The 26,200-nt window shown below is 55.7% G+C and overlaps 1 protein-coding gene across 10 annotated transcripts in view; it reads right to left on the minus strand.

Moving 5' to 3' along the window:
* The window catches only part of BAHCC1 (BAH domain and coiled-coil containing 1), a 47,320-nt gene extending 21,375 nt beyond the window's left edge, over nt 1-25,945 (minus strand). For 5 of the 10 annotated variants that reach the window (XM_060171775.1, XM_060171778.1, XM_060171776.1 and 2 more), the window contains exons 1-3: nt 22,561-22,727; nt 22,031-22,441; nt 5,263-5,435 (exon numbers count right to left, since the gene is read on the minus strand). In XM_060171775.1, the coding sequence (XP_060027758.1) occupies nt 5,263-5,435; nt 22,031-22,441; nt 22,561-22,691 (715 nt within the window). In that variant the 5' untranslated portion in view covers nt 22,692-22,727. The other 5 variants (XM_060171779.1, XM_060171781.1, XM_060171782.1 and 2 more) reach the window with 5 other exon arrangements.
* Between the last annotated feature and the right edge of the window lie 255 nt (nt 25,946-26,200).

Consider the following 26,200-nt stretch of genomic DNA (forward strand, 5'->3'; position numbering starts at 1 on the left):
CTCAGTGGCTGAGTGTGGGGGCTCTCTCCTGCCCTAGCCCTTTGGGGGCATGAGGCTGGTCAATGTCACCCCACCTCCATCAAGCTCCAAGCCCCCCTCAACTCCAAAAGAGGGGGGATTAGGCTTGAGGAGGGGTAGGGACAGAAGGAGGCTGGGTGGCGGTGGACAGACCCTAGACTCTACGGGGTGGGGGGGGGGGTTGCAGAGAATGGAGCAGAGACGTCTGTTCAGCCCAGCTGCAGAAAGGCCCCTTTCTTCTCCCCAACAAGCTCATCCTCTCTGAAGCCAAGAAGAAAAGACAGATGATTTTTATGAATCACAGCAGCTGTTGCGAGCAGAAGCCGTGGTTGCTGTGACCAGTGGGTACAGTGGGGGGTGGGGGGTCCAGTGAGGAGGATGTTGGGGGGTCAGTGAGAGGAGGGCACACTCAGGTAGAGCCCAGGAAGGCTGAGCAGCAGGACACCCTGGGGCCCTAGGCCTGAGCTGGCCCTTCCCAGACCTGCTAGGAGCCCAGGAAGTGGGAAGCTAGGGGAGGGCACACTGAGTCTGCCAAGAGATTCAGTCTTCCTCCCTCCACCTGCCCTTCAGGCCTGTGCTGGGGGTGGAGGGAGACTAAGGCAGCACTTGGGTATCTCAAGGTGCTGGGGGTATGGATTGTGGCCAGTCAGAGGGCTAGTATTCCCTGGGAGTTTAAGGACCCTCCCCCAGACTGTGGGTCTCTTGAGTCTCTGCCCTGGCCCATGGAGCCCAGGTGGGTATTAGGGGTTGAGGACTCAGAGTGCACTACTGGTTTTCCAAGCCACTCCCCCACCAGTTTGACAACCCATTGTCACCTCTGGAAGGTGACACCTTATAACTCTGAGGCTACAAAGTTCTCTCTGCCCTTAAGCCTGAAGCTGGGGCTGGGCCAGTCCAGTCAGCAGGGGCCCTGAGGTGGTTCCCCGCAACAGCCACCCCTATCACCATGGTGTTCCAGAATCTTTTTTTTTTTTGCTTCCAGAGTTATTGCTGGGGCTCAGTGCTGGCAATATGAATCCACTGCTCCTGGCAGCCGTTTTTTCCATTTTATTGGACAGAACAGAAATTGAGAGAGGAGAGGGAGATAGAGAGATACCTGCAGACCTGATTTACCACTTGTGAGTGACCCCTCAGCAGGTGGGGATCTGGGGGCTCAAACCAGTATCCTTGCACAGGTTCTTGCACTTCGTACTATGCATTTAACCCAGTGTGCCACTGCCCAATCCCCAGATTCTGTTTTACATGGCGATTATGCCCAGCTGGCTCTGTGCACGTGGGGAGTAGGAAAAGCCCCTCATAGAGTCCTCGCTTCCCCTCCAGTGGGCTGCATCCTTACTATGCTCACACAGACTCTGGCGCCACCTCACCTTTAGGCTCTTCCTGGGGCCTAGTACCTGATATGGTGGGGCTGGTGCTCTCCCCGTGTGGTCATGGCTGGGTTGACAACCTTTCCAGGAGGGTGTGACCTCCTGAGTGCTAGGTTAAGAAAGATCTGAGTGGTCCAGAAGGTGGTGCAGTGGATAAAGTGTTGGACTCTCAAGCATGAGTCTTGAGAGTTCAATTTCCGGTAGCACATGTACCAGAGTAGTGTCTGATTCCCGTCCCCACCCCCAACCATTCCTCTCATTGAATTTTAAAGTATTTTCTGTTTATTTTAGTGAGAAATACAGAGAGACCAGTGCACAGCTCAGTTCTGGCTATGGATTGAACCTGGGGACTTTGGAGCCCCAGGCATGAAAATCATTTTGCATAATCATTATGCTGTCTCCCCAGTCCAATAAATAAAATCTTTAAAAAAAGAGAGAGAGGGGAGACTGGTGGTAGCACAGCAGGTTAAGTGCACGTGGCGCAAAGTGCAAGGACCGGCATAAGGATCCCGGTTCGAGCCCCCGGCTCCCCATCTGCAAGGGAGGTGAAGTAGGTCTGCAGATGTCTATCTTTCTCTCCCCTTCTCTGTCTTCCCCTCCTCTCTCTATTTCTCTCTGTCCTATCCAACAACGACGACATCAACAACAACTACAACAATAAAAAAAAAAAACATGGGCAAAAAGAAAGGGAAAATAAATTTTAAAAACAGAAAAAAAGAGAGAGAGAGAGAAGGATTCTAAGACTGAATCCCTGGGCATCCAGGAGTACTGTGATCACCTGGCTGCCTTGGGCACACAGGGGCACCAGCCAGGCCCAATGCAATCCCAACAAAGCAGAGCTGAGTTTGCAAGGTGCAGGCTGGCACAGCCCCCCACCCCCCAGCCTGCACAGTGGCTCTGAGTGCAGGGAGCCCACTCTTCCCTCCTGCCCCTGGTGCCCCCCCCCCCACTGGCCACCAGTGAGCGCCAAGCCCTCAAGGGGGTCACACACACCTGATGGGCCACTCTGGGGACTCCTGTGTGGACTGCTTGGGGTGGGGCTGGGCCTCAGGCTGGCAAGGGACACTCCAGGAGACCCTGGCAGACCTGCTCTGGAGAGAGAGCTCACAGGACCTGGAGGTGGTGGCTCATGCTGTGACCATGTCACCAGGAAGGTCAGGGATTACATAGGAGAGCCCCAAAGACAGCCACTGCAGTGGTCAATGGGCAGGAGGCAGGGGAATCTCCAGGGAGTATGACCTGGGCTCCGAACCCACCCCCCCTGCCCCCAGCCTCAGTTTCCCCATTGTGAAACAGGAGCACATGCCCAGGGTGCTGGTGGGAAAGCAGAAAAAAGCTGGGTCACTCTGGGGTGACAGTGCCAGCCTGACTTGGGAGCCCATCAGAGGGTGGCCACCCAGCTGGGTTCACACCCACCTAAGATGCAGCAGATAGAGCTAGAAGGGACTAGAAGGTGACACAGAGGCTCCTGGGGACCTCCTTCCTGGAGTCCTAGGATTTTGAAGGGACAGGGTCTCCTGAACTCTTTGGGAAAGCCCCTAGCCTGGAGGCCCAGCCCCTCAGGTGAGGAGGCCCGAGGATGCCCTGAGTCCCTAGAGGTCCCAAGAGCTCAGGAGTAGCCCCCACTATAGCCCCCACTGTTCCCCAGCTGAGCAACCCCCCAACAAAATCTACTTTCATGGAGCCTGTGGGTGGTCCCCAGCAGCTGGGTGGGGTGAGGCAAGGCTTGGGAAGGAGTAGGCAGCCCTGACAATGGGCCAGCTGTGCGGCCCCACCCAGGCCAGGCCAGCCAGATCCCACCGAGCCCAGTCCTGGACCAGTTCCGCTGCCCACTCCACCCTCAGCCCCCAGGGGACCCGGCCAGACAGGCTCTGCCTGGCCAGATGTTCTGGGGCGGTGCCTCCAAGGCCAGTGCCTCTCTGCACCCCAGCTGCTCCACCAGAGGAGCAAGAGCCAGGCCCCTGTACTGCAGCTGCCTCCCCCTCCCCCCAGATGGTGGGTTTGGTTCTAAGCCTGCCCCACCCCCAGGCCTGCAGCAGGCTGTCCTCTCTGCAACCCAAAGACCTTGTGTTTCAGGGGTGCAGACTGCAGGAGGGGGCCGGAAGCTGCCTGCTCCCAGGTCCTGGGGGCCAGGGAGGAAGCAGAGAGCTGGGAGCAGCGTAGCCCCCTCTTCCAGGCCCTGTCGCGTGCCCCCCCACCACTGAGCACACACACGGCAGAGAAACAGGCCCTGGCACTCAGGGTGCCAGCTGGCACCGAGTCAAACTAGCAGCCAGGCATGTTGCCAGGGCAGCCCGCCAGCCAATGCTGCCACTCGCCCCGCCCGCGGCCTCCACTCCAGCACTGCCGGGTGGCCGCACCACGTGGCCGCACAGGCCTGGCAGAGGGCGGAGGGGACTGGGGAACCCCTGCAGGAAGGGGATCCCGGCTGCAGCTGTGAGAAAGGGAGGGGCACCGAGGGAGTAAACTGAGGTCCGGACTCTGACATTGGCAGGGCAGGGACCTCAGGTGGGACCTGGCAGGTTGGGGGTTCTCCCTCTCCAGCCCCTCATCACCCCTGGGGGCAGGGGATGGGAGGGTAGCACAGACAACACAGTGGGTGTCTCTTTGTGCTCCACCCCCCAGACCCCAGTGGTCTCTCAGCCTGCTGCAAGCAGGTGCATCCCAGGAGTCAGTAATGAGGAGACAGATGGCCCCTAGTGCTAAGGGGTCCCCAAGAGAGAGGCACCTCAGAGTGGCTCTGCTGATGGCCCCCCAGTCCCATGATCCCAGATGGCAATAGTATGAGGTGCTCTGGCACTGGCCCTCTATTCAGGGGGTCCCCAGTGGGGCCAAAGCAGAGGAGATGCCGTTTACTCAGGGGAAGTGAGTGGTGGCTGCCATCCTCCCCCCACTGTGGGGCTGCACCCTGCCCCCAGCAGATGGCACTGCCCACAAACCATCCTCCCAGCCAGCAAGTCCCCCGTGGATGGACGCTGCCTCTTGCCGGCTGGGTGTCACCGTTTCACCAAGGGGAAACCAAGGCAGCCAGCTGGGTGCACCTGGTCTGGCCAGGCAGCTCGGGGGCTGTTATTTCTGTTGACATGGTCCTGCAAACCACCCTCATCCCATCCTGGGAGATGACATGGGGGCAGGGAGCTGGTCACAGACTGCTCTGCCAACCCCCCCCCCCCCCACACACACACACATACATGCACACACAATGTGTCACCTGTTCTGTTTGGAAGACAGTGCCTTTCTTGCTTCACTAAGAGAAGTTCCACTGGCTCCCTATATGGACTCCCCATGTCAGCTTGGGGCAGCAGGGGGTGGGGGGGGGGCACATGAGCAGCCGCTGTGTGTGGGTCCCTGCTCTGCAAACATGCCGCCCACACGGGCCGCAGCCATTGACTTATGATGGGGAGGCTGCCAGGAGCCCGGGGCCCTTGGCGCTCGCTGCCAACTGCAATTACCTCTCCGCGTGCCAGCACCGTGGGGCTTAACCCTTCATGTGCTCCTGAGAGGGCCCACCCAGCAGGGTCAGTACCCAGGGGCAGGAATGCCCTGGCCTCCACAGCAGGCAGCTGGGATGGCTGGCTGTCCGTCCCCCACACCCAAAGGTAAGGGGAGCCCCATGGTCCTAGATGGAACCCTGCCTGCCCCTGGGCCCAAAAGTCAAGTGACCGCAAGATACTATTGTGCGCAGGGCAGCTAAACCTAGGAGGGACTGTGCTAGCTCCCCAGGGCACATCTGGACCCGTATCTGCCCACTTGGGGAGATGGTGGCCCTCCCTGCTCAACTGGGTTCCAGATTTGCCCCCCATAAGCATGCGCTCATCTAGTCACACTCTCCCCACCCCCACCCCTGGTGGTGTGCACCAGGCCAGCAGGGACTCACCTTCATGGGAGTGGGAGAACCAGATCTGTGAGGCGGTAGGGTGGGAGGCACGATAGGCCTGCTCTGAGGGGGCCGGGGTGCCACCGCTGGGGTGCGAGGGGGCAGAGCCCAGGCTGCTGGTGAGGAAGCTGCCCATGAAGGAGGAGGCCGGTGAGGTTCCCATCAGTCGGCTGCTAGCTGTGAACACAGGGTGAGTGAGGTGAGGCCCCTCGACACAACTCCACGGGGGATGCCCTCATGGGCTCACTCTGGCCCCAACGCTCTCCTGTAGCATAAAATCCCCAGGAACATTTTTTTATTGTTTCACTTTATTATTTCTTTTTTAAAATTTATTTTCCCTTTTGTTGCCCTTGTTTTTTTAATTGTCGTAGTTATTATTGTTGTTGTAACTGATGTCATCGTTGTTAGGATAGAGAGAAATGGAGAAAGGGAAGACAGAGAAGGGGAGAAAAAGATAAGACACCTGTAGGTGGGGAGCCGGTGACTCGAACCAGGATCCTTATGTCAGTCCTTGCACTTTGCACCACATGCACTTAACCTGCTGAGCTACCACCTGATCCCCACCCCCTTTTTAAGACTTCTTTCTTTCTTTCTTTCTTTCTTTCTTTCTTTCTTTCTTTCTTTCTTTCTTTCTTTCTTTCTTTCTTTCTTTTTACCTCCAGGGGTTATTGCTGGGGCTTAGTGCCTGCACTATGAATCCACTGCTCCTGGAGGCTATTTTTTTCCCTTTTGTTGCCCTTGTTATTTATCGTTGTTGTTATTATGATTGTTGCTGCTGTCACTGTTGGATTGGACAGAGAGAAATCAAGAGAGGAGGGGAAGACAGTCTAGGGAAAATAAAGACAGACACCTGCAGATCTGTTTCATCGCTTGTGAAGCTACCCTCCCCTGCAGGTGGGGAGTTGGAGGCTCGAACCCGGATCCTTATGTGGTCCTTGCACTTTGTGCCATGTGCGCTTAATCCGCTGTGCTACCGCCCAGACCCCCTCCTTATTATTTCTTAAGTATTCATTTCCCATTTATTTATCAGTGAGAATCAAAATATTACTGTAGTACATCTGATGCTGGGGTTCAAACTCAGGACCTCATACTTACACTCCAAAGCCCTCCCTTATGCCCCCTCCTCCTGAACCACTGTTTATTATTTTAACCAGAGCACTGCTGCAGAGCTCTGGCTGCTGGTGGTGCTAGGGACTGAACCTGGTATACCTTTCACATGCAAGTTCTGTGGGCTATAACTATGCACATCTGCCCACCCCCCAGAACAGTTTTTAAGTATTTTTTTTTTTAACTTTTGAGAAGGAGAAAGAGAGAAAACCAGAACATCACTCTGACACATTTGATGCTGGGGATCAAACTCAGGACTTCATGGGTAAGGGTCCAGTGCTTCTTAGGCAACACCTGAGAATATATTATGTGTGTATATTTTTTCTTTAAACCAGAGCATTGCTCATTTCTGGCTTACGGTGAGTGGTGCAGGGTATTAAACCTGAGCTGTAGGCATGCAAGTCCAGTGTCCTACAACTGTGATGTTGCTACCCTTCTCCCAACAACCAGTTTTGCCAAATAAACATGCAGCCGGGCCGGGGCAGCTTTCCCTGTGGGTGCATCTTCCTCAAAGCTGGCAGCTTCCCAACCATTGGCAAATTTGCCAGGGTACCCTGCCTGGACCCCCAGAGCTGACTCCCTACCCTCCTGCCCCAGCAACAAAGGCTTGAGAAGATAGGTCCGTGCCCACCAGTCTACTGCACCCTCTACTCAGGGCCTGGGGCCAGTCCAGCCTCCTAGGCCTCTGTGGCAATGGCTGCAGCAGGGGAGGACTCACAGGGAGCACCCCCACCCAGTGGGTGGTCTGGGCTGCAGAGCTGGGCCCCCGTCCGGAAGACTGCCTGGCACCCCCAGCCATCCCGGGTGGTGAGCCTGGCTGGGGTTCATACCAGACTTTGAGGAGACAGACCTGGGGACTACCTGCTCTGTGGGGCTGAGCACAGGACCCCAAGTGGGTCTTATGGGGAGTTTGCAGGTCCCTGGGCCATGAGCCAGGCCACTAGATGAGTTGGGACCATCCGCAAACCCTGGAGGCTGGGATCTAAAAGCCAATGCTCCACTTGCAGCTCAGCCCCGTGACTCAGCACAGGCCCAGACTGGAGGAGTCGGGGCTTCCCACCAGGACCCCAGCTTGTGAATGAGGCTGCTTGAGCCACATGGGGAGGGCTGGGGTATGGGTGTGAGCTGGCCACAGCAGCAGGTCACCAGGCAAGGGGGCCAAAGGTGCCTGGAAGCCAGGGACTTCCCGAAGCATAGGGCTGGGGTGGGCCTGGGCCATGGCCAGACCACAGACGTCCAGCCAGGGGAGAGGACACAGGGCTGGGAAAGAAGTGGGGGGCAGCCCCTCAGGGCTCCCAGGCCCTGGGGGGTGTGCCTGTGGGATGAGGAGGCTCTTCCACTGCCCCCGTCCCTCCTGGGAACCAGGAGCCTCAGCACCTTGAACGCTCCCACACCCAGGGTGGTGGGGCCAATGGCCAGGCCTGGGCTGGCAGTGTGCAGCAGTAGAGTCTCAGAGGGAAATCAAGGCTGGAGGCAGGCGAGGCTCCTGCCTCCTCCACCCACAAGCCAGGGCAACCTGGGGGGACCTCTGGCCTGCCAGCAACCCCAGTTGGAACTTGGAGGGACTGTGCTTAGTCAATACCATCCCCCACCCCAATTCCTAGGACCTGGGCCTGGCTGTGGTGGGGACTCTGGAGGTTCTGACAAAGGCCAGGAGGGGTTCACAGGACATGGGAGGACATTCAGTGACAGACTGGGCTTCTTGCTGTGGCCAGATGCCCCCATCCCACAACAGAGTCTGCCTTCTGACTTAGTGGAGCCTCTTGGGGAACTTCCTAGCTTCTGTTTAGCTGTCTTCTCTGAGGTCATTAGAGAGACCTCAGCCCAGAGGGTGGGGACATCACAGTCTAGCCCCTCACCCTGCCCACCAGGTGACCTGGGTCTGGGGTTCTACTAGACCTACTGGGCAACTTTCAGAGCCCCCAAGGTTAGCCTGGGTTGGGCCCCTCCTGGAGGTTTCTTTTCTTTCTCAAATTGAAACAAAAAAGGTGGCATGTCTTTTTTTTTTTTTTTTTTGTCATCATGAGGGCTTCACCACTCTAGGCCACTTCTTCAGACAGAAAGGCAGAGACCACAGCACTGGATCTTCCTTCAATTCAGTGAGTGAGTGCCGGAATCGAACTTTGGTCTACCCATGACAAACTGGTTGCAACATCTGGGTGAGCTATCTTGTGGGTTCAGGGGACAGTATACCTCCCTGGGGGCCTGGCCACTGCCTCCAGGGTCTCCATGTTTGGGGCTGCTCCCTTTAACCCCCAGCAAATCTCACGGGAGGCCTGTGGGGTGACCTCAGAGCAGGTCCCATAGGGCCTGCAGGCACTGCCCTCTGGAGGAATGTGAAGGGGCTGCCACCTCCCACCCCACCATTCCCCCTAAAGGTGAAGTCTGAGTCCTCCCCCCCACAAAGGCCCAGCCAGGATGCAGGAATTCCAGCTGCAGAGCCACCTCCACTTGGGAGCCCAGTATAGCCACAGACCTGGCTACCCCACCACCACCACCATCAGTCCCAGACAGCGTGAGCAAGGGGTGGGCAGCAGCTAGGCCCCAGGGCCAAGTCTGGCCAGGTACCCCCCGACTTCCAGTCAGGCCTATGGCTAGAGGGGCTTCTGTTGGGACCATCCCTGCCACTGGTGTGAATAGGAGCCCCTCATCCCACCTGGGCTCCCCATCTTGTGTGGGTCAAAGCCCAGGGGCAGGCTGACCATGGGCTGGCAAAAGCTGGGCATGGCCAGGATTCCAGATTGGATGGGGTGTGAACGAGGCCTATCCCCTTCAGGGGACAAGTTCAAGGATGCCCCCAGCACCCTAGTCACTCTGGAACATGGCCTAGTTAGGGTTTTCTTAGAAAAAGGAGCAGAGTGGATGGAAAGATAGCTCATCAGGTAGGGTATGTGCATTACCATGCATCTAGACTGAATTGTAGCCTTGTCACCACATGGGAGGTGCTAGAGCATTGGGGGAAGCTCCAGAATTATGGTCTATCTGAATGAATAAAGCAGCCAGGAGCAGAATAATTGTACAGGTGTGAGGCCCTGGTTCCAAAGAAGGAAGGAGCACTGTGTGACTTAGCAGGGCTGCCCCTCTGCCCCAGACTGGACACTACCCCCAGGGTTTGCAGCTCAGACAGGGGCCAACTTAGCCCCCCCCCATGCCCTGCCCTCTTCTCCCAGCCTGTCTTCTAGAACCACCCATCTCAGTCAAAAAGACACCTGACACTGTGGAGCTGGTGGCAGGCTGGTGTGTGTGTGGGGGCTCATGGCCCCCCTCCAGTGTGAAGTTGGCTGGGGGTGGTGACCCCCAAGAAGAGGAAGAGGGAGGAGAGGAGCTGCTCACCCAGGGCCTGCCAGCATCCACCCTGCTCCCAGGCAGGAGGGACATAGAGTTGTCCACACTGGCTGGTGTTGCTGCAAAGGGTAGTGCAGATGGTAGTACAGACAGCATGTCCAGCTACCATGAGTGGGGTGCCAGAGGATGGAGGGGAGATCCGAGGAGGGAGGGGCTGCCTGTGGTCCCCTCACTGACAGGCCTGGTACACCCAGTCTTTGGCTCTGTCTACAACCATAAGGGTGTGGGGGCTTATCCAGGCTCCTCATTAGAGGTAGAGGAACCCCAACTGCAAGTCTGCACCCTCCCTGTCACCAGAATCTCCCTCCCAGCCAAGCAGCTCAAGCCCCACCAGGCCCTGAAGTAGGTTAAGGGAGCTATGTGGACTCTGGGGGAGAAGGGGCAGGGGGCCAGACTGAACCCCCACAGGCAGCTTGACCCCTCCATGGCTGCACCTAGGGCCACAGCAGGACACTGGGGGTGGGTGCAGAGCCAGCCAGGAGGCAGAGCTACCTCCTCCCCGCCCCCCCCCCCCCCAGCCCAGAACTAATAGAGGGGAAGGAAAAGCGGATGCAAGTCTGGTTCTTATTAAAAGAGTAAATTTAGCCCCTGGGCAAGGAGGGGGTTCCCCCCCCCCAGACGCCCTATGACTGAGTGGAGAGTGACTCAGAGGGCCCTCAGGGAGGGAGGGCATGCTGCCGGCCTGGCACCCCCCTCCCTCTCACACCCCCACCCTAGGGCCAAGAAGCGAACAGGATGTGGGGGGGTGGTGGTGGGAGGGGAGCTAATCAGAGCAGTCAGCACCTCCCCACTGGAGGGAGGGGTGTCCTTGGCCCAAACAAGGTACTTCCCTCCCCACCATCTTCAAGTAAGCCAGCTGAAGATAGATACCTATTATATATGTGTGTGTGTGTGTGTGTGTGTGTGTGTGTACACATATACAGAGAGACAGACACAGAGACAGATACACACAGACATACACATACACTTACATACCAACACAGAAACACACACACACACACACACACACAATCACCCCAGCTTCCTGGTCCCCACAGGCAGGGTTGGGGTGCCCACCTTGCTCTCCTGCACTTTCCCCCTAGCCCCTAGAGGAGACACCAGATGGGTCCCTGCCTCAGCATGGGCAGGTGGAGGCCAGCCTAGATAGGACACGGGCCCCGGGATGTGGGCACAGTACCAGATGGGCCTCAACAGAAGCCTTCCACAGGGGGCAGGGCCTTCCCACCTGCCAAGTGGACTCGACCACAGTGTCTGCACAGCCTGGCACTGCCTGGTGACCAAGGAGTATGTCCCCAGCCCCACATGGTGACATAATCTACTGCAAGGAGAGGGAGAGTGGAGTTTAGGACTAACAGGTTAGAAAAAAAAGGAGAAAAAAAAAGAAAAAAAGGGGCAGGGTTGGGGCAGATGTTGGCTGGGGACCACCTGGGGGACATTCACCACCATCTTATTCATGTCCCTATCCTACATTTATCCTTTCCTCTCTTCATTCAGCATCAGCCCACCACCTATCATCCATCTATAACATCATCTATTCATCTATCCATCCATTCACCAACTCATTCATCCATCCATGTACCCATTCATCCGTCCATCTACTCATTCACCCATACATCCATTCACCAACTCATTCATCCATCCATATGCCATCATCATCCATCCATCCATCCATCCATCTACCCATCATATATATAAATCCATCATCACCACCCATCCTCTAACCATTCATTCACTCACACAATTCATCCATGCACCATCTGTCTATCTATCCATCTACCCACTCATCCATCCACCCACCTAACATCATCTACCCATCCATCCGTCCATCCATCTACCCACCATCCATTTAACCACCATTCATCTATCCACCCATCCACTATCCATGTAGCATCCATCCATCCATCCTTCCACCCACCCACCCACTTATCCTTCTCCTCCACCTCCTCATCTCACCACCCTTTGAGTACAGGCGACAGTTTTGCAGTGATCACAGCCCTCTCTCCTATTTCATGAAGACTGCCTTCTTGCCTTCTGGCCACGCTGTTGTGGGGGGGGCAGGGGGGTCAGTGGGAAAGGAACTGGAGTTGGAGTGGGCTCTGGGCCACTATGGGAGATGCTCATACCTCTCCTGTCACCACAGTTTCTGGTAATAGTGAGCAGTGCTCAGCAAACAACTCCACTGCCATATGAGCACAGAGATGGACAGACGACTACTGGCAGGAGACAGAAAAGCACCAGGTTTCAAAGCAAAGCGCCTGTGTTTCTGCGAGCTCTCAGGTAAGCAGGAGGCTGTACCTGAAGAGGAGCAGCTCTGGGGAGGGCAGGACTGGGGATCCAGGGCTGGCATCCAGGTGCCTCCACCAGCCAGCCAGACATGGTCAGGGGGCCCTGCCCACTGCACCCCCTAGGCAGGCTGGGGGTGGGGGGTCACATCTGTCCCAGACTCCCGAGAAGGGGACATTGGACTTTGTAAGGGCAGAGTGGGGCACCACTGTGGGAGGAACAGTGGGATTGGGGGGGTGGGTTCAGATGGAAATAGAGTTGGGGGGTGAGGCTTCCATTGGTGAGGGACCCCCACTTCTCAGTCAGGAGGAAGAGTGGGTCGGCAAGACAGCAGGCAATGAGGCTTAGACTCTCAAGAGGAGCCCAGAGGGCCCTGTCCGCCCTCCACCCCAGGGGCAGGCCCCTTGGACAATGACAGTAGTGACCTAGTGATCCGAGCAGTGGAGCACCCCCAGCTGAGGATGAACCCACAGATGGAGAGCCCCAAGGTGCAGGAATGATGGACAACCTAGGACTCAGAGTTGCCAGCAGTCACAGGGCAGGGAAGCTGGGGGAGCTTCTGGAGGTTAGGGATGTCTGAGAATAGCCAGCAGCTTGAGGTCCAGGTCACCCCCTGCCCTCCAAAAGCAGACCCCTAGGGCTGTGGCTCTCAGACCCACAGAGCACAGAGAACCAGAACCCTGAGTCCTGGGGCCCAGACAGAGCTCTGTGGGGGTCCCCCCACACTTCCCATGGGTTTTCTAAGGTCTGTTCTCCCTCAGACCTCTGCTTCACTGCACAGTTAGCAGCAGCCTCACAGGCTCCAGAACCTGCCTGTGAGCTCTCACCCTGGTCCGCATTCACGCATGCCACAGGCTTTTTCAGAGTTCACTAAAGATGTGTTATGATTTAATTTAGATTCAATTTTAATATTAATTTGAGACAAATTAAAAGCTTATTTTTAGGAGACCCAAAGGCATATGCAAGTCTCAGAAAGGGACCTAACCACCGGGGCAAGGGATGGGGTGGGGCACTGGCTGAGAAAGGAGGGACCTGCTGGCCGCTGCCACCCAGGGGCCCCTGCAGACAGACTGACAGGCTCCATAGGACATGGGGGCATGGAAGGAAGGAGGCAGGGGGTATCGTCAGGACCCTGCAGGGCCACCATTTGAGCAGTGCAGCTAGTGGACACCTCCCGTCCACAGGGCACTGTTCCCCTCCCACCCCCTGTCTGGGGGCGCCCCCCTTGCTCTGGCCTGGGCACTATCTGGGGGTGAAGGTTTGGGGTTCAGAAAGGAAAGGCATGGGATGCAGAAGACTGCAGAGTACTGTTCAGACCTGTGGGGAGCATGTGGGGGGGCAACTGAGGACTAAGAAAGATGGCCCCAGATAGGTGGGGGGGAGAAGAGACATCCCTCTCCAACGCATGCCTTGGTCCTGGGCTCTAAACCTCCCCTCCCCACTGGCTCTCAGGCTCAAGTTCAGAGGCTGTTCACAAAGGTTCTCTTGGGGAGATAGTGTTCACCAGGCTGGGTGATGCTTTGCTGTGCACACAGCCTGGATCCAAGCCCCAGCACCATGAGAGATGCAAGGAGCTACTCAAGCATCCCGGTTGGAGCCCTGGCTCCCCACCTGCAGGGGAAACACTTTACGAGCGATGAAGCAGGTCTGCAGGTGTCTTTCTCTCCTCCTCTCTATCTTCCCTTCCTCTCTCAAGTTCTCTCTGTCCTATCCAAAATAATAATAATAATAGCCACCAGGAGCAATGAACTCATAAGTGCTTGCACAAAGCACCAGCAATAACCCTAGAAGCAAAAAGAAAAAAAGAAAGGGGGCCCACTAGGAACATACCTAGAACTTCCTAGGTTCTTACCCTAAACATCCTATTTTCATCTGCTCTATTCCTACTTTCTGGCTCCTGTTTAAACATTTTGTCCTGCCTCATGTTTTGCTGCCTTTAAACCACCAAGTTGTAGAGGCTACTATGATTCCATCCTGACTTCTCTGGGCAAATGACCTCACTATGCTGTCCTGGAACCTCACCTCTCCAGAGCCTGACCCCATTAGGGAAAGACAGAAACAGGCTAGGGGTGTGGATCGACCTGCCAACACCCATGTCCAGCAGAGAAGCAATTACAGAAGCCAGACCTTCCACCTTCTTCTTCTTTATTTATTTATTATTGGATAGAGACAGACAGAAGTTGAGAAAGGAAGGGGAGGTAGAGAGGGAAAGACCTGCTTCACCATTGGTGAAGTTTTCCCCTTGCAGATGGGGACCAGGGGCTTGAATCTAGGACTTGTACATGGTAATGTGTGTGCTTAACCAGGTATGCCACCTTATGACCCCAATCTTCCACCTTCTGCACTCTATAAAGAATTTTGCTCCATACTCCCAGAGGGGCAAATGATATGGGGAAGATGACAAGAGGGCTCTGAACTCCAATTCCATCAGCACTCAGAGAGAGAAGAAGAGGAAAGACATTCAGAAGTAGTGGTGCAGGTATGATTTAGAAAGGAAGAAAACGCTAGACCATAGAAAAAAAATGAGCAGGGAGTCGGGTGGTAGTATAGCAGGTTAAGCGCACGTGGCTTGAAGCACAAGGACCTGTGTAAGGATCCCGGTTCGAGCCCCCGGCTCCCCACCTGCAGGGAAATCATTTCACAGGCGGTGAAGCAGGTCTGCAGGTGTCTATCTTTCTCTCTCCCTCTCTGTCTTCCCCTCCTCTCTCCATTTCTCTCTGTCCTATCCAACAACGACATCAATAACAACAACAATAACTACAACTACAACAACAACAAAAACCAAGGGCAAAAAAAGGGAAAATAAATAATAAATATTAAAAAAGAGCAAAATATATATGTATAAATATAGACAGATAGTTATAGAAATAATAACCCACATCTGTGACCATGGGAGAACCACTGAGGTTTCCATTGGAGGGAATAAGGACACAGAACTCTGGTAGTTGAATGGTGTAGAACTATATCCACTATCTCGTAATTTTGTAAAACAATATTAAATCACTAATAAAAAAAAATAAAAGGGGGGCAGGTGATGCTGTGCCCCTAGCCCACTGCAAGCCAACAGAGAAACCCTGGGAAGGGGTGGGGGGGTGGACAAGTAGAAGGGAGTGGGAGGCTCTCAGCATACCAGCATCACCTGGGGCATCTGAATGGCCATGAGGACACAGGGTCCCAGACAATAGTGGATTAAACCTCAGGGTAGTGGGGGCTGGCAAAGGGCCAGGGGAAGGGGCAAAGAAGGGGGTGCAGAGAGGGAGAGTAAGGGACCCCAGATTGGGGTCTAGGCTCCCCACAAGTGGCAGTCAGGCACAGAAGGGTGTACAGAAGGGTGTGTATGGGGGGAGCACAGGTCACACACACACTGGGTGCTCTGTCCTACCCAACAACAATAACAACAATAATAACAAAGATGATAAACAACAAGGGCAACAAAGGGGAAAAAATAGCCTCCGGTAGTAGTGGATTCGTAGTGCAGGCACTGAGCCCCAGCAGTAACCCTAGAAGCAAAAGAAAAAGAAAAAGAAAAAAAGGATTCACTTGCCCAGACCCCGTGACCTCAAAAGGACAAAGATGACAAAGATCAGGTCTTCTTATTGCAAGGGAAGTTTTGGGGGTGCTCAGACTCTAAGTAAAACATCCAAGAATGGTCCGAGAACTAGCTCACTTGGACAGCGCACTGCTTTGCTATGTGTGGGACCTAGGTAGGTGCAAGCCTGGTCCCTACCATAGTGGGGAAAGCTTCAGTTCTGTGGTATCTCTCTGTCTCTCTCTCTGTCTCTCTCTGCTTCTATCTAAATAGAGTTCTAAGGATGCTCTCTTATTGCAGCATTGCCTCAAGAAGGCATCCCCCCCAAAGGCACTCCAAAGAAATGCAGCACACAGTCTCCTGCCCCTTCTTGCCTTTCTGGAAACTTCCATGAAAACCCCAGTCCCAGCACTGAGAAGAACAAGGGGCAGCTTCTCTGCTCAGGCCCCAGTGCCCACCCCACGTCTTTGCCTCCAAGGACACTGGGCTCTCTCTTGGGGGGGGACTAGTGGAGAACCCCACCCTTGCCACCACACAGGTCCAACTCCCAGCTTATCTAGCCTGATCCTCAGCATGACACCAGCTTCCCCCCTCCTTGGGGCAGTGGCGAGGCCTTCCAGAGCAGGGTGAAAGGGTGGTGAGGTTTGAGAATATTATATATATATTATATATAATATATATTACATTATTATATATACATATAATATATTAGAATATTATATATTACAGTGGGGCAACCCTTGGCAAATTGGCCAGTTGGTCAGAAGAGTTCAGAAAGGGACCTAACCACCAGGGCAATAAAACATCAGCAGCGAGTCAGGCCTCCCCAGGCACCTGTGTGGGCAGTGGGCTGAGTCCAGGCAGCCCCTGAGGCTTGGAGTTCCTCCTGGGCTTATCCCTGTCTGTCCACATGGGTTGAGGGAGGGGGGAGGTAGCCACCAGAGGCTAGTAGAGCTGGGGAGCTGCGGGGGGGAGGGGCAGGTAGAAGGGGGTAGGCTGTGCAATCACCTCTCTGTTAGCATACAAGCTCCCTGTCTGCATCCTGGCAGTCACGGTGCAGTGACCCACAGACTCTGCCAGGAGGAGTTCTGGGGAAACTGACCCCCACCCCCACCTCCACCCCTGGAAAGCAGCAGGGTGGGGGCTGAAACAGGCAATATTGAGGGGAACCCTTCTGACTTGGGGTGACAAGAAACTACCTCAAGTCACTCCTGCTGGAATTGGGGACAAGGGACAGATGGGGTGCCAGCCACGGGCCCAGCTCCCAGCTCTGATGCCACCCAAGTGGAGTCTCTCAATCTGTGAGAATGCCACTAGGAAGCTCACATGCCTTGAGCTAAGCTGGGGTTCTGGCAGGATCCCCATCCCCACCCCGGATTTAGAAGTCCCTCCAGGCAGCCGTTGTGCCAGGTTCTGTCTGCCCTGGGCGTGTATTCAGATATTTATGGTAGGGAGGCCCCAGGTTCCAAGGACAGAGAGTCTGGCAGAGTTCCCTGTGTGCTTGGGAATTCCCAGCATAGGGCCAGTCCCAGACTCTGGTCCTTAAGCCATCCCAGGGGAATTCTGGGAAGTGTAGTCCTCTGGGTGTTTCTAGGGCATGTTGTGAAGGAATAGGCCAAAGGGAGCAAAGGAAGTTAGTTATTCTGCCCGGAATCCCAGGGTGAAAGTTTGGAATTCCTGGGAACCCAATGATGCAGATATCTGTAGCTTAAAAAAGACACTGGCCGGGAGTCCGGAGGTGGGGCAGCGGGTTAAGTGCACGTGGTGCAAGGACCAGAGGAAGGATCCCGGTTCAAACCCCGGGCTCCCCACCTGTAGGGGAGTTGTTTCACAGGCAATGAAGCAGGTTCGCAGGTGTCTTTCTCTCCCCCTCTGTCTTCCCCTCCTCTCTCCATTTCTCTCTGTCCTATCCAACAACGACATCAGTAACAACAACAATAAGAACCACAACAATAAAACAACAAAGGCAACAAAAGGAAATAAATAAATAAATGTTAAAAAAAAAAAAAAAGACACTGGCCACCAGGCTCTCTTACTTTGATGGGGAGGCCCACCATGGTTTCTCTGAACTGCTGGTTCTTTGTTTGGTAGGGGGACCTGGGAACTCCTCAAAAAGGAATTACCCTGATCAAAGTGCCTCGCCTAAAAAGAAACCCCCAGTACCTCTTCCCACTCTCCCCACTGCCCCCAGATGCTGAGGGGAAGGTGTCTGCCAGGGGCGCAGGGTGCTCCTAGTGGCCCCAGGAGGCTGGAGCGCATCCTGAGTACTCAGGCTCATCACTTATACTCACAGCCCGCTCTGATGACACATGTGAGTTGACAGTGAACATCCTATCAACTTGCTGGAGTGTATCTTGATTGTTAAAACACATTCTTAAAGGGGCACGATCATTTATAAAATTAAAATAGGTGAGCTGTGCACAGGCCTTGTCTTTCTTCCCCAGTACCCCTCCTGTCTCCAGTCTCCTAGAATCCTGCTCTCACATCCAGGCCCAGAAAAGAAGGCATACTTGTATCCACTGTCCCTGCCTCCCAGAACCCAGAGCCTTAGTGAACCCCATTTGCCTACCCACTCTGTCAGAGACCAGGACAAACCCGCCAATCCCCGGAGAAGAGACAAATGCCAGAAGCCCCACCAATTAAATTTAAACTGATGCAAAGCTCAGTGGCTAGTAAATTATTATTTTTATTAGCTTGCACCAAGTTCCCGTAAGAGAGAAAGTCAACTCGCGCCCATGAATGGCTCTTGTATAATTTATTTAACTTGGTGCTCTTTGCCAAAGCCTGGAATATTTTTAGCTCATTCTGTTGTTGGATTTGGCTTTTTTATGTGTGTTTCGGAGGGGGTATTTTTAGCCGCATCCATGTTATTCTAACAGCCTATGTGTTTTGTCCTGTCTGCGCGCTGGTGAACCCTGTCTCGCAGTGTGGGGAGGGAGATTTCTAAGAATAACTGGGGAGTACTTGGGGGGTACATGGTTTCTCCAGGATAGATAAGCAGCTCCCTGCTGCTGCTGGGCCTCATTCCCTGGGTGAGCTGGACATCCCTGTAGGAAGATCCTTAGAGGGAGTCAGATGGGTTCCACTGAAGACAGATCCCACTTCCCCAAAATGGCCCGGTGTGGTGGGTGCCAGTACCCCCCCCCAGTCCCTGGCCAACGTCTGGTCTCACGTCTGGCTGTCACTTACCAGAGTGGGATGGTAGAGGCTTGGGAAAGTAACTCTTTTTCACACCTACTTAATGCTGGTAACTGTTGCAGAAACACTATGGCGTGTCATTGAGTTAATGAGGTATTTACAAAAATTTATTTTTTTTCTTCACAAAAAAATATGACAAGACTAGGGAGGGGGAACCTTTGATGGGGTCTTTTTGCACTTGGAAATCATCTTTTCTCTCTCTCTTTTCCCCTCTACTGCATATTAAACCCACCAAATTGGCAATTGGAAACATTGGGGGGTTGTAGTGTAGCCACCGCCTCTACCCCCACTCCTACCCCCCAGCAAGACAAACCCACACCTCTCCCTAATACCCTAGGCTTAGAGCACCTGGTTTCCCAGGTCAGGCTTTGTTCTACCCCAGGGAAGATGGGAATTTAGCCTTTAGCCAGAGTGCTGAAGATGAGCTCCTTGATGGAGACCCCAGTGATTGTCCAGGGGACAGTAAGAGTATGGAGCACAGGGAAGGGGAGCTTCTCCCCAGTAGAGGAGAGGTGCCCCCCCCCCACGCTGCAGTGCTGGGGAGAAACATTGGCTGAAGCAGTGTTGGCTCCCCCTGCCCTCCCCCCAAATTCACAGCTTTGCCTCCCAACCATCTGTATTAGAGACCAAATCTTATACCGCACTAAAAATACAGATTTCAAACATCATCATTGTGCCTTGGGTGACAAGGTCACTGGAACAGCATTTCACCAGAAAACAGCCCCAATGAGGAGGAGAGAGAGCTCTCGAACTTTCATTTTTACAAAAACAATGGAAGACACTTTAGGGGTGCAGGAGTGCTGTGGGGTCCCTTAGACTGATTTTTTTTTCTGACTCTGGGTGGGGACAAGGAAGGCTAGTGGGACCCTGGGCCCTACCTGGATAGTTGTGCCAGGTACCAGACAACAAACGTCCTGGAAGTAGGGACTCCACCTCTGGTGCTAGCTCCTATTCCCAGGCCAGAATGAACAAATGGAAGAAGCTGGGAGCCATTTCCTGGCAGTGGGGCAACGAGGGGGGGGTTGGGGGGACAGGAGGGCCAGCCAGGCTGCTGCCCCAGAGCTACCTGTGAGAAAGGCCAGCAAACTGGCTACTAGAAATCTGCACACTTAACACAAAAAAATCTTTTAATTTAATTATACTTTGCTCTTTCAAAAGTAGATCATCTATACAAACAGGTTATCATACAGTAATCTGGGGGGGGGGAACAGAAGTGCTTTATAAAAGAAAATAATAAGACACAGCTAAATTTCAAGAGCCAACACAATGTTGCTCTCGGCAGTGGCAGATGTTTCTAGCTGGATAGCAGGCCTGGCTTCTGGGCACAAATGGGTTGAGTATCTCCCAGCACAATAGGTCCCTCAGGTTTCCTAGGAAGATGGAGCCAGCCTCAGCAGTAGGGGACATGTGGCCCCCTAGCCCGATTTGCAGGCACCCCAAGGGACCACCAACACGATCTGAGATACCCCATCAGTGGGAGAAGGCAGCAGGAGGTATGGTCTGGACCAAGCACGCAGACCAGGTCAGACCAAGCCCTCTATGGCCTCCACTACTAGGGCCACGTGGGCAAACTTGGAATGAGTGAGACAATGGTGTGGGCCTCCGGCTTCAGTTCCACCTGATGAGGTTTGGAATAGCTACAGAAAGAGCCAGGTGGCCAGGCTGCAGGCAGGGACACAGACGGATGGGATGGACACACACACACACACACACACACATGGCCAGGAAGGTGCCAGTGATGGGAAGTGACAGGGATCAGTGCAGATGCTTCTCCTAGCCTGTGCCTGGACGGCTGAAGCCTCTGTCAGCCTCTGGGTTAGGGACCCTTGGGGATCCCTGTTTCTTCAGGGCTGTTACCTGATAAGCTTTGGGGTACAGTCCATGGAGCCAAGTTGCAAGCTCAGCTGCCCAATCATGGCTGGAGCCACAGCCCCACAGCGGAGAAAAACTGGCTGGGGTTGGGGAGCAGTGTCCCTGAGGCCACCAGGAGCCCCCTCCTCCTGGAGACCAGTGGTAGCAGCTCCCCCAATGCAGGGGCAGATCATTTGGAATCACCAGTTGCCCAGGCAAGAGGTCCCCACCCCCCACTCCAAACTTGAGCGCTTGGAGAAAAAGGGGAGAGAAAGGACGAAGGAAGGGAGTAAGGAGGAGAAGAGGCCACGGCGTGCACAGGTCTGGTCCTGGGGCAGGAATCCTGGTGAACAACAGTTCCGACTTTTGGAGTCTTCTTGCTAAAAGCTCCTCAAGAATGAAGCAATTCTGCATTTCTTTCTTCCTTTCAATCTTTTTTTTAAAAGGAAGCCCATGTCGCATTTTCTAACAGCTTCCCTTCTAGCCCGGCTCTGCCATCCATTCTAATCCACATGCTAATTGTAATCCCATTAAAGCAGATATAATTTTATTAGTATTCACAGTTCATCAACTAGCAATAATAACCGCCACTGCCAAATCAACAACAACAACAACAAAATCGCAAACAACATTTGTGATGTGTAGAACGCCCTGTAAACGGGAGCAAGCCAACCTTCCCCGGGTGATCCTGGGGTCCCACCGCTATCCCCAGAGCCGCGGTTCTCTGGCGGCTCTCCGCCTGGCCCTGCGTATTCTCTCATCTGCTCCAACCCGCTAGTCATTGCCCACCCCTCACCCCTGCAGAAGGAGCCAGCCCTAGGGCCCTGGGGCAGAGTGCAACAGCACCCCGGTGCCCTAGAGCCAATCTACGGCGCACTCGCCTGTACCGAAATCCAGAGGTGCCCCCTTGCAGAGCCCGAGGCTCCCCTCCCCACCCGCACCTCTGCCCAGCCCTGCTCCACCATGCTTTGTCCGGCTTTTAGCAGGATACCGGAGGCACTTGTTAAAGCGAATGCATCTCCTGCAAACCCATTCTCGCCCTGACACTTCAGGGCTTTATATAGAAACAGGATTTGCTGGTCTTACAGCGGCAGTCCTTATTAAATGCTCACCCCAGCTACACAGCACTAATCCCCGCCGACCCGCGCCCAGAGCACCCCCGCCCAGCACAACAGCCGTTTTGTTCCGCAGGAGGCGCCCCGTGGCCCCGGAACTCGGGGGCTGAATGCTGAATGCAGAAAGGGGGTCTCGGCAGGGGCTGCGGGCAGGCAGGGTGGGAGAGAGACCGGGGGCGGGGCTGTCCTTTCAGCCAGCTCAGGGACCATCCCTCCGAGACCCTGGACCTGGCGATCAGCTCCAAAGCGGGGAGACCCGCCCAGGGGCCCGCAAGGCGCACGAGGGCTCTGGGGCACAGGGCCCGGAACCGGGAACCGACCACGCGGCGGCCGCACTGACCTGTGTGCGAAGCCATGGGCAGCGGCGACGGGAAGTACTTTCCCGGCTGGAAGTGTGGGGCGGGCTGCGCGGCGGGGCCGGCGGAGGCGAGGCGGGCGGCAGCGGCGCTGCGATGGCCCAGGCTCCCGCGCTCCGGCAGCAGATGCGGCGGCGGCGGCGGCGGCGGCGGCGCGAAGTCCCGGCCATCCATGCCCGGCCCCGGCCCGCCGCCGCCACCGCCGCCACCGCCACCGCCGCCTCCCGGGAGCAGCGCGGCCGGAACCCCGGGGCAGCTCAGCGCGCGGGTTTTGCGGAGGAGGCGGTGGCCCCGGTCGCTGGCTATGAGGGCGGCGCCGGTCAGCACGCAGGCGGGCTGGGCTCCTGGGCGGGCTGCCGCTCACCGAGCCGGCGGCTGCCGTGCGGGTCCATCGTCTGCGGAGGCAAGCAGAGGACACTATGACTTAGGGCTGTGGGTCCCGCCTCGCGCGCCATCCGCCCGGCCCCACGCCCCGCACCGGCCCCGCCAAGACCAGGGAAGCCCGCCACGCCACTGGCTCCGGAGTGTGCCCGCGGGTCCCTGCCGCGAGGACGCAGTAGAAAAGCTGCTGGCTTCTCTGTATGATAAAAATCTGAATCTGCGGAGCCATGACGCTTTCTCTCTCTCTCTCTCTCTCACACACATACACACTCTCACACACACACACTTACTCACACCCGCTCCCCTCCCCCGCTGCCCAAAGGTGTCTCCCAAGGAAGGGCCAGGGTCCCCACTACTGCTGCCCTCTCCCCCACCCCCACCCCGAGGTCCGGCATTAACTGCACTCGCTTAACCGAATAACCATGCTAATTAAGCGAGTAATTTTATTGATTGTAACTGGAGGTTTTTAAAAAAATAACCCTCCTTTTTCTCCCCTCCCATCCCCCCATGCGTCTTTTGGGCTATTCTTTTGAACCCGCTGCCCCCTCCCCATGGGGCCGGCCCCCACTGCTAGCCAGGAGCTGGCTCCTAGGAGCCCCCAGCCGCTCACGGATTCACCTGGCCCGATGCGACGCAGTGCCTAGCCCACTGTCCCCACCGGGAGCTTCCTGGCCAGGCTGGAACAATCACCCCGCCCCCATCACATTTGCCCAGGATCTTTCTCTGCAGATTGGGGGCTTGGGGGTGGTGATGGGGAGGCCTGTTAAGAGAAGGTAATCGTTCTCTTTCAGTTCCTCAAAGTGGCCACATCTCTCCTCTGCGCTAGCACGGGGTCGCCGAGTCCAGGCTGGTCACCGCACAGCCGGGGACCCCGTCTGCTGACTAGGCAGGCCCCAGGGCTATGGGGATGCCTGCGGGGGCCCAGCGCAGCCCGCACCCCCGCTGGGGTCCCTGTGGAGCCTGGGGCCTCAGTGGCTCACTCCTACCGGCTGCAGGATCACATAAAGCCGCTCCCACCTCCCCTCTCCTCCACCCCCACCCACCGCGGGCAGTCCGCTCAGAGGCGAAATTGGGGGCAACTCCGTTCTGAGTGCAGAGCTGTGGCGCTAGCGACAGGAGCCACAAGACCAAGCCCCCGCGGATCCCACCAAAGGCCCTCGGCCTCTCCCACTTCCAATACTTCTCATTTCCTAGACCTGCTTTGTCTAGTGTTTGGTAGCACTTTCAACAAAAGGAAGACGGATAATCTCAATATTCTTCATTGTGAAGTTTGCAGAAATCCTCATTTTTCCCCCCAGCAGTGCCAACAAAGCGATTAAGATGTTTTCCATCTTTGTGTGTGTGTGTGTGTGTGTGTGTGTGTGTGACTTCCATTTTAAAAGCCAAAAGGCTACATGTAATGCTGCAGGTCCTCCGATTTATTTGCAGTCTATTTTGTGTCTGATTTAATCTATAACTGAAAACATAATGTATTAAGTGAATACATATTTGCTCAACCGATAAGAATTTTTTTAAAAAACTATTCGGAGGGTTTTTTGCATTGTAAATAAACGGCGGCACCCACACAAAGAGTCCTCTTTGTCTCACAACTTCACACGAGGGGGTTTGGGGCTTGCTCCCCGGGTCTAACAAACAGCTTGGCTGGCCGCGGCTCAGGCCTGCAAAACTAGTGGCGGCCGCCTGGGTCCGCGAGGCGCCGAGGTCCTGGCGGGGCTGCCGGCCGCCTGGACCGCGGTCAGCAGGGTGGCTGGCGCCTCGCTGGAGCCGGGGCGGGACAAAGGGAAGGAGGGGAAGCCGGTGGGATCTGCCACCTCAAAGACGCTGGGGGCCCTGGACTTGAAGTCATCTCTGGGAGGCCGTAGCCCTTCCTCTGTGCACCTGGACGACTCTGCTCCGCGGAAGCAATTTGCAGGCCGTCGGCCGACCAAGGTTCTCTGGACCCGGGCTGCTGGCGGATAGGGGCCGGTCCAGCGGCCTCCACAGACTTAATACAAAATGCAGGGAGTTGCTGTCGCAGGCCCCGGCCATGCCCGTGTTTACTGAGCCGGAGGCGACTTTCCTTTGTGTTTTCCGCTCCCGGGGACAGGCCATGCCGCAGCCCTCCGCCCCCCCCTCCGGGGAGGGGGCTGCCCAAGCCAAACTGGGTGGAGATCGAGCACAGATCGCTCCCTGGGCCTCGGCCTCCATCCCCGGGGCTCCCGCGTCGCCCCCCGCGCCAGCTTCAGGGCTCCAAGGGTCCCCTCCCCCAGCTCCAGGAGAGGCCTCCTCGGACCCAGTGCCTCACACCCGCCGATCAAAGCGAAGGCGAGGGACGAAAGAAGCCGGCAGAGGTCCACCGCGCGGAGAGGCACCGGCCGGGGCTAGCTCCCTCCCGCCTTCCCGCACCGCCCGCTTGCGCCCGGGGCCTGCAGGCTGCTCTCGGGCCAGGCGAGTACTGCCGCAGAACCCGCTCCCTGCGAAACGGCCGCGGTCGTCCTCGCAGTTCACCCAGAGAGGTCCGCGGGCAGCGGCGCCCAGCGCCTGCGGGCGCGGATACCGCCTTCCCGGCTGTGGCAAGAACCCCAACGCGCGCAGAGCTCGAGCCCCGATGAACAGACTTCACTCAGCCCCTTCCTCCACCCCCCCATCCTATCTCCACCCACCCACCTTTCTTTTTATTAAATGAATTAGGCTCCAGAAAGCGAAAGTCGACCAAACGGCGTTTACCTTTCCCTTCACGGGCCTGTCGCCCTGCGCCCAGCCGGTGATCCTCAGGCCACTCTGGCTAGCGCCCCGACCTTCTCCGCTACCGCGAGTGGGCCGACTCCCTGCACATCTGAGCGGCGGACCGCTCAGGGTAGGGGAGCAGAGGTCGGGGGTCAAACAATTGGGGTGCGTTCCTGGTTCCGCCAGAGCTGGGCGCGCGTTGGAGGCGACCGGGACCTCGCGGAGGTCCTACCGGAGTCACTGCGCGGCTCAGGCCGGCCTCAGCCTGGCAGTCCCTATCTTGTCGCGATTATTTATTTTTAATGCTGGGTGTCGATCGAGACAACAAGCGCTCAGAGCAAAGGAAGGACGCATTACGGGGGCGGGGAGGGCAGATTTTAAACCGATCGATACAATTTTTTCTAAGGGGGAAAAAATCGCCCTTCTATACAGTCCATCTTTAAAAGAAAAAGAAGCCTTCTCGACACTACAACGGATTTCAAAGAGGGAAGCTTTCTTAATATCACAACCTTGAATTTCTCTGGCTAAAAAAAAATAGATTCCCCAAAGCCAAAAATTTTAAAAAATCATAAAATAACAAAAATACAAAAAAAAAACACAAAAAATGAAAGCAATTTCAATTACTTACTGGAGGTTGTTTCCTGGATACAATGGAATGCAATACAATTAAATCAGTAAATGTGACTTTGTTTTGTATTCCTATTGGTATTTTCAATGTGCTGACTGTTGCACTGTAAATGCACCGCTTCCACAACAACGACTCTAGCGAGCCCATCCAGAGCGGCTCTCAAACCTGCAGCCCGGCGCGGCCAGCCACCGGCCCTGCATACTAATAAGCTCGTGCCACTCAGCCCCGAGCAGTCCGCGCGCTGATTGGTCGCGCAGCCCTACACTGCCGGGAGCTCGTGCCACTCATTCTGCGTAAACAGGCGTCCCAATAGGCTGGCGCCAGGCCAGAGAGCTGCCAATCAGAGAGCAGCAGGGCTACTACTGAGTTCGATGGCGCCTAATTCAAGACCAGCGACTGCGCAGCTCCTCTGCGCAGATCGTGGCTGCTGAATGGGAAT

Source organism: Erinaceus europaeus, chromosome 14 (genome assembly GCF_950295315.1).
Source record: "Erinaceus europaeus chromosome 14, mEriEur2.1, whole genome shotgun sequence".
In the NCBI taxonomy this organism is placed as follows: domain Eukaryota; kingdom Metazoa; phylum Chordata; class Mammalia; order Eulipotyphla; family Erinaceidae; genus Erinaceus; species Erinaceus europaeus.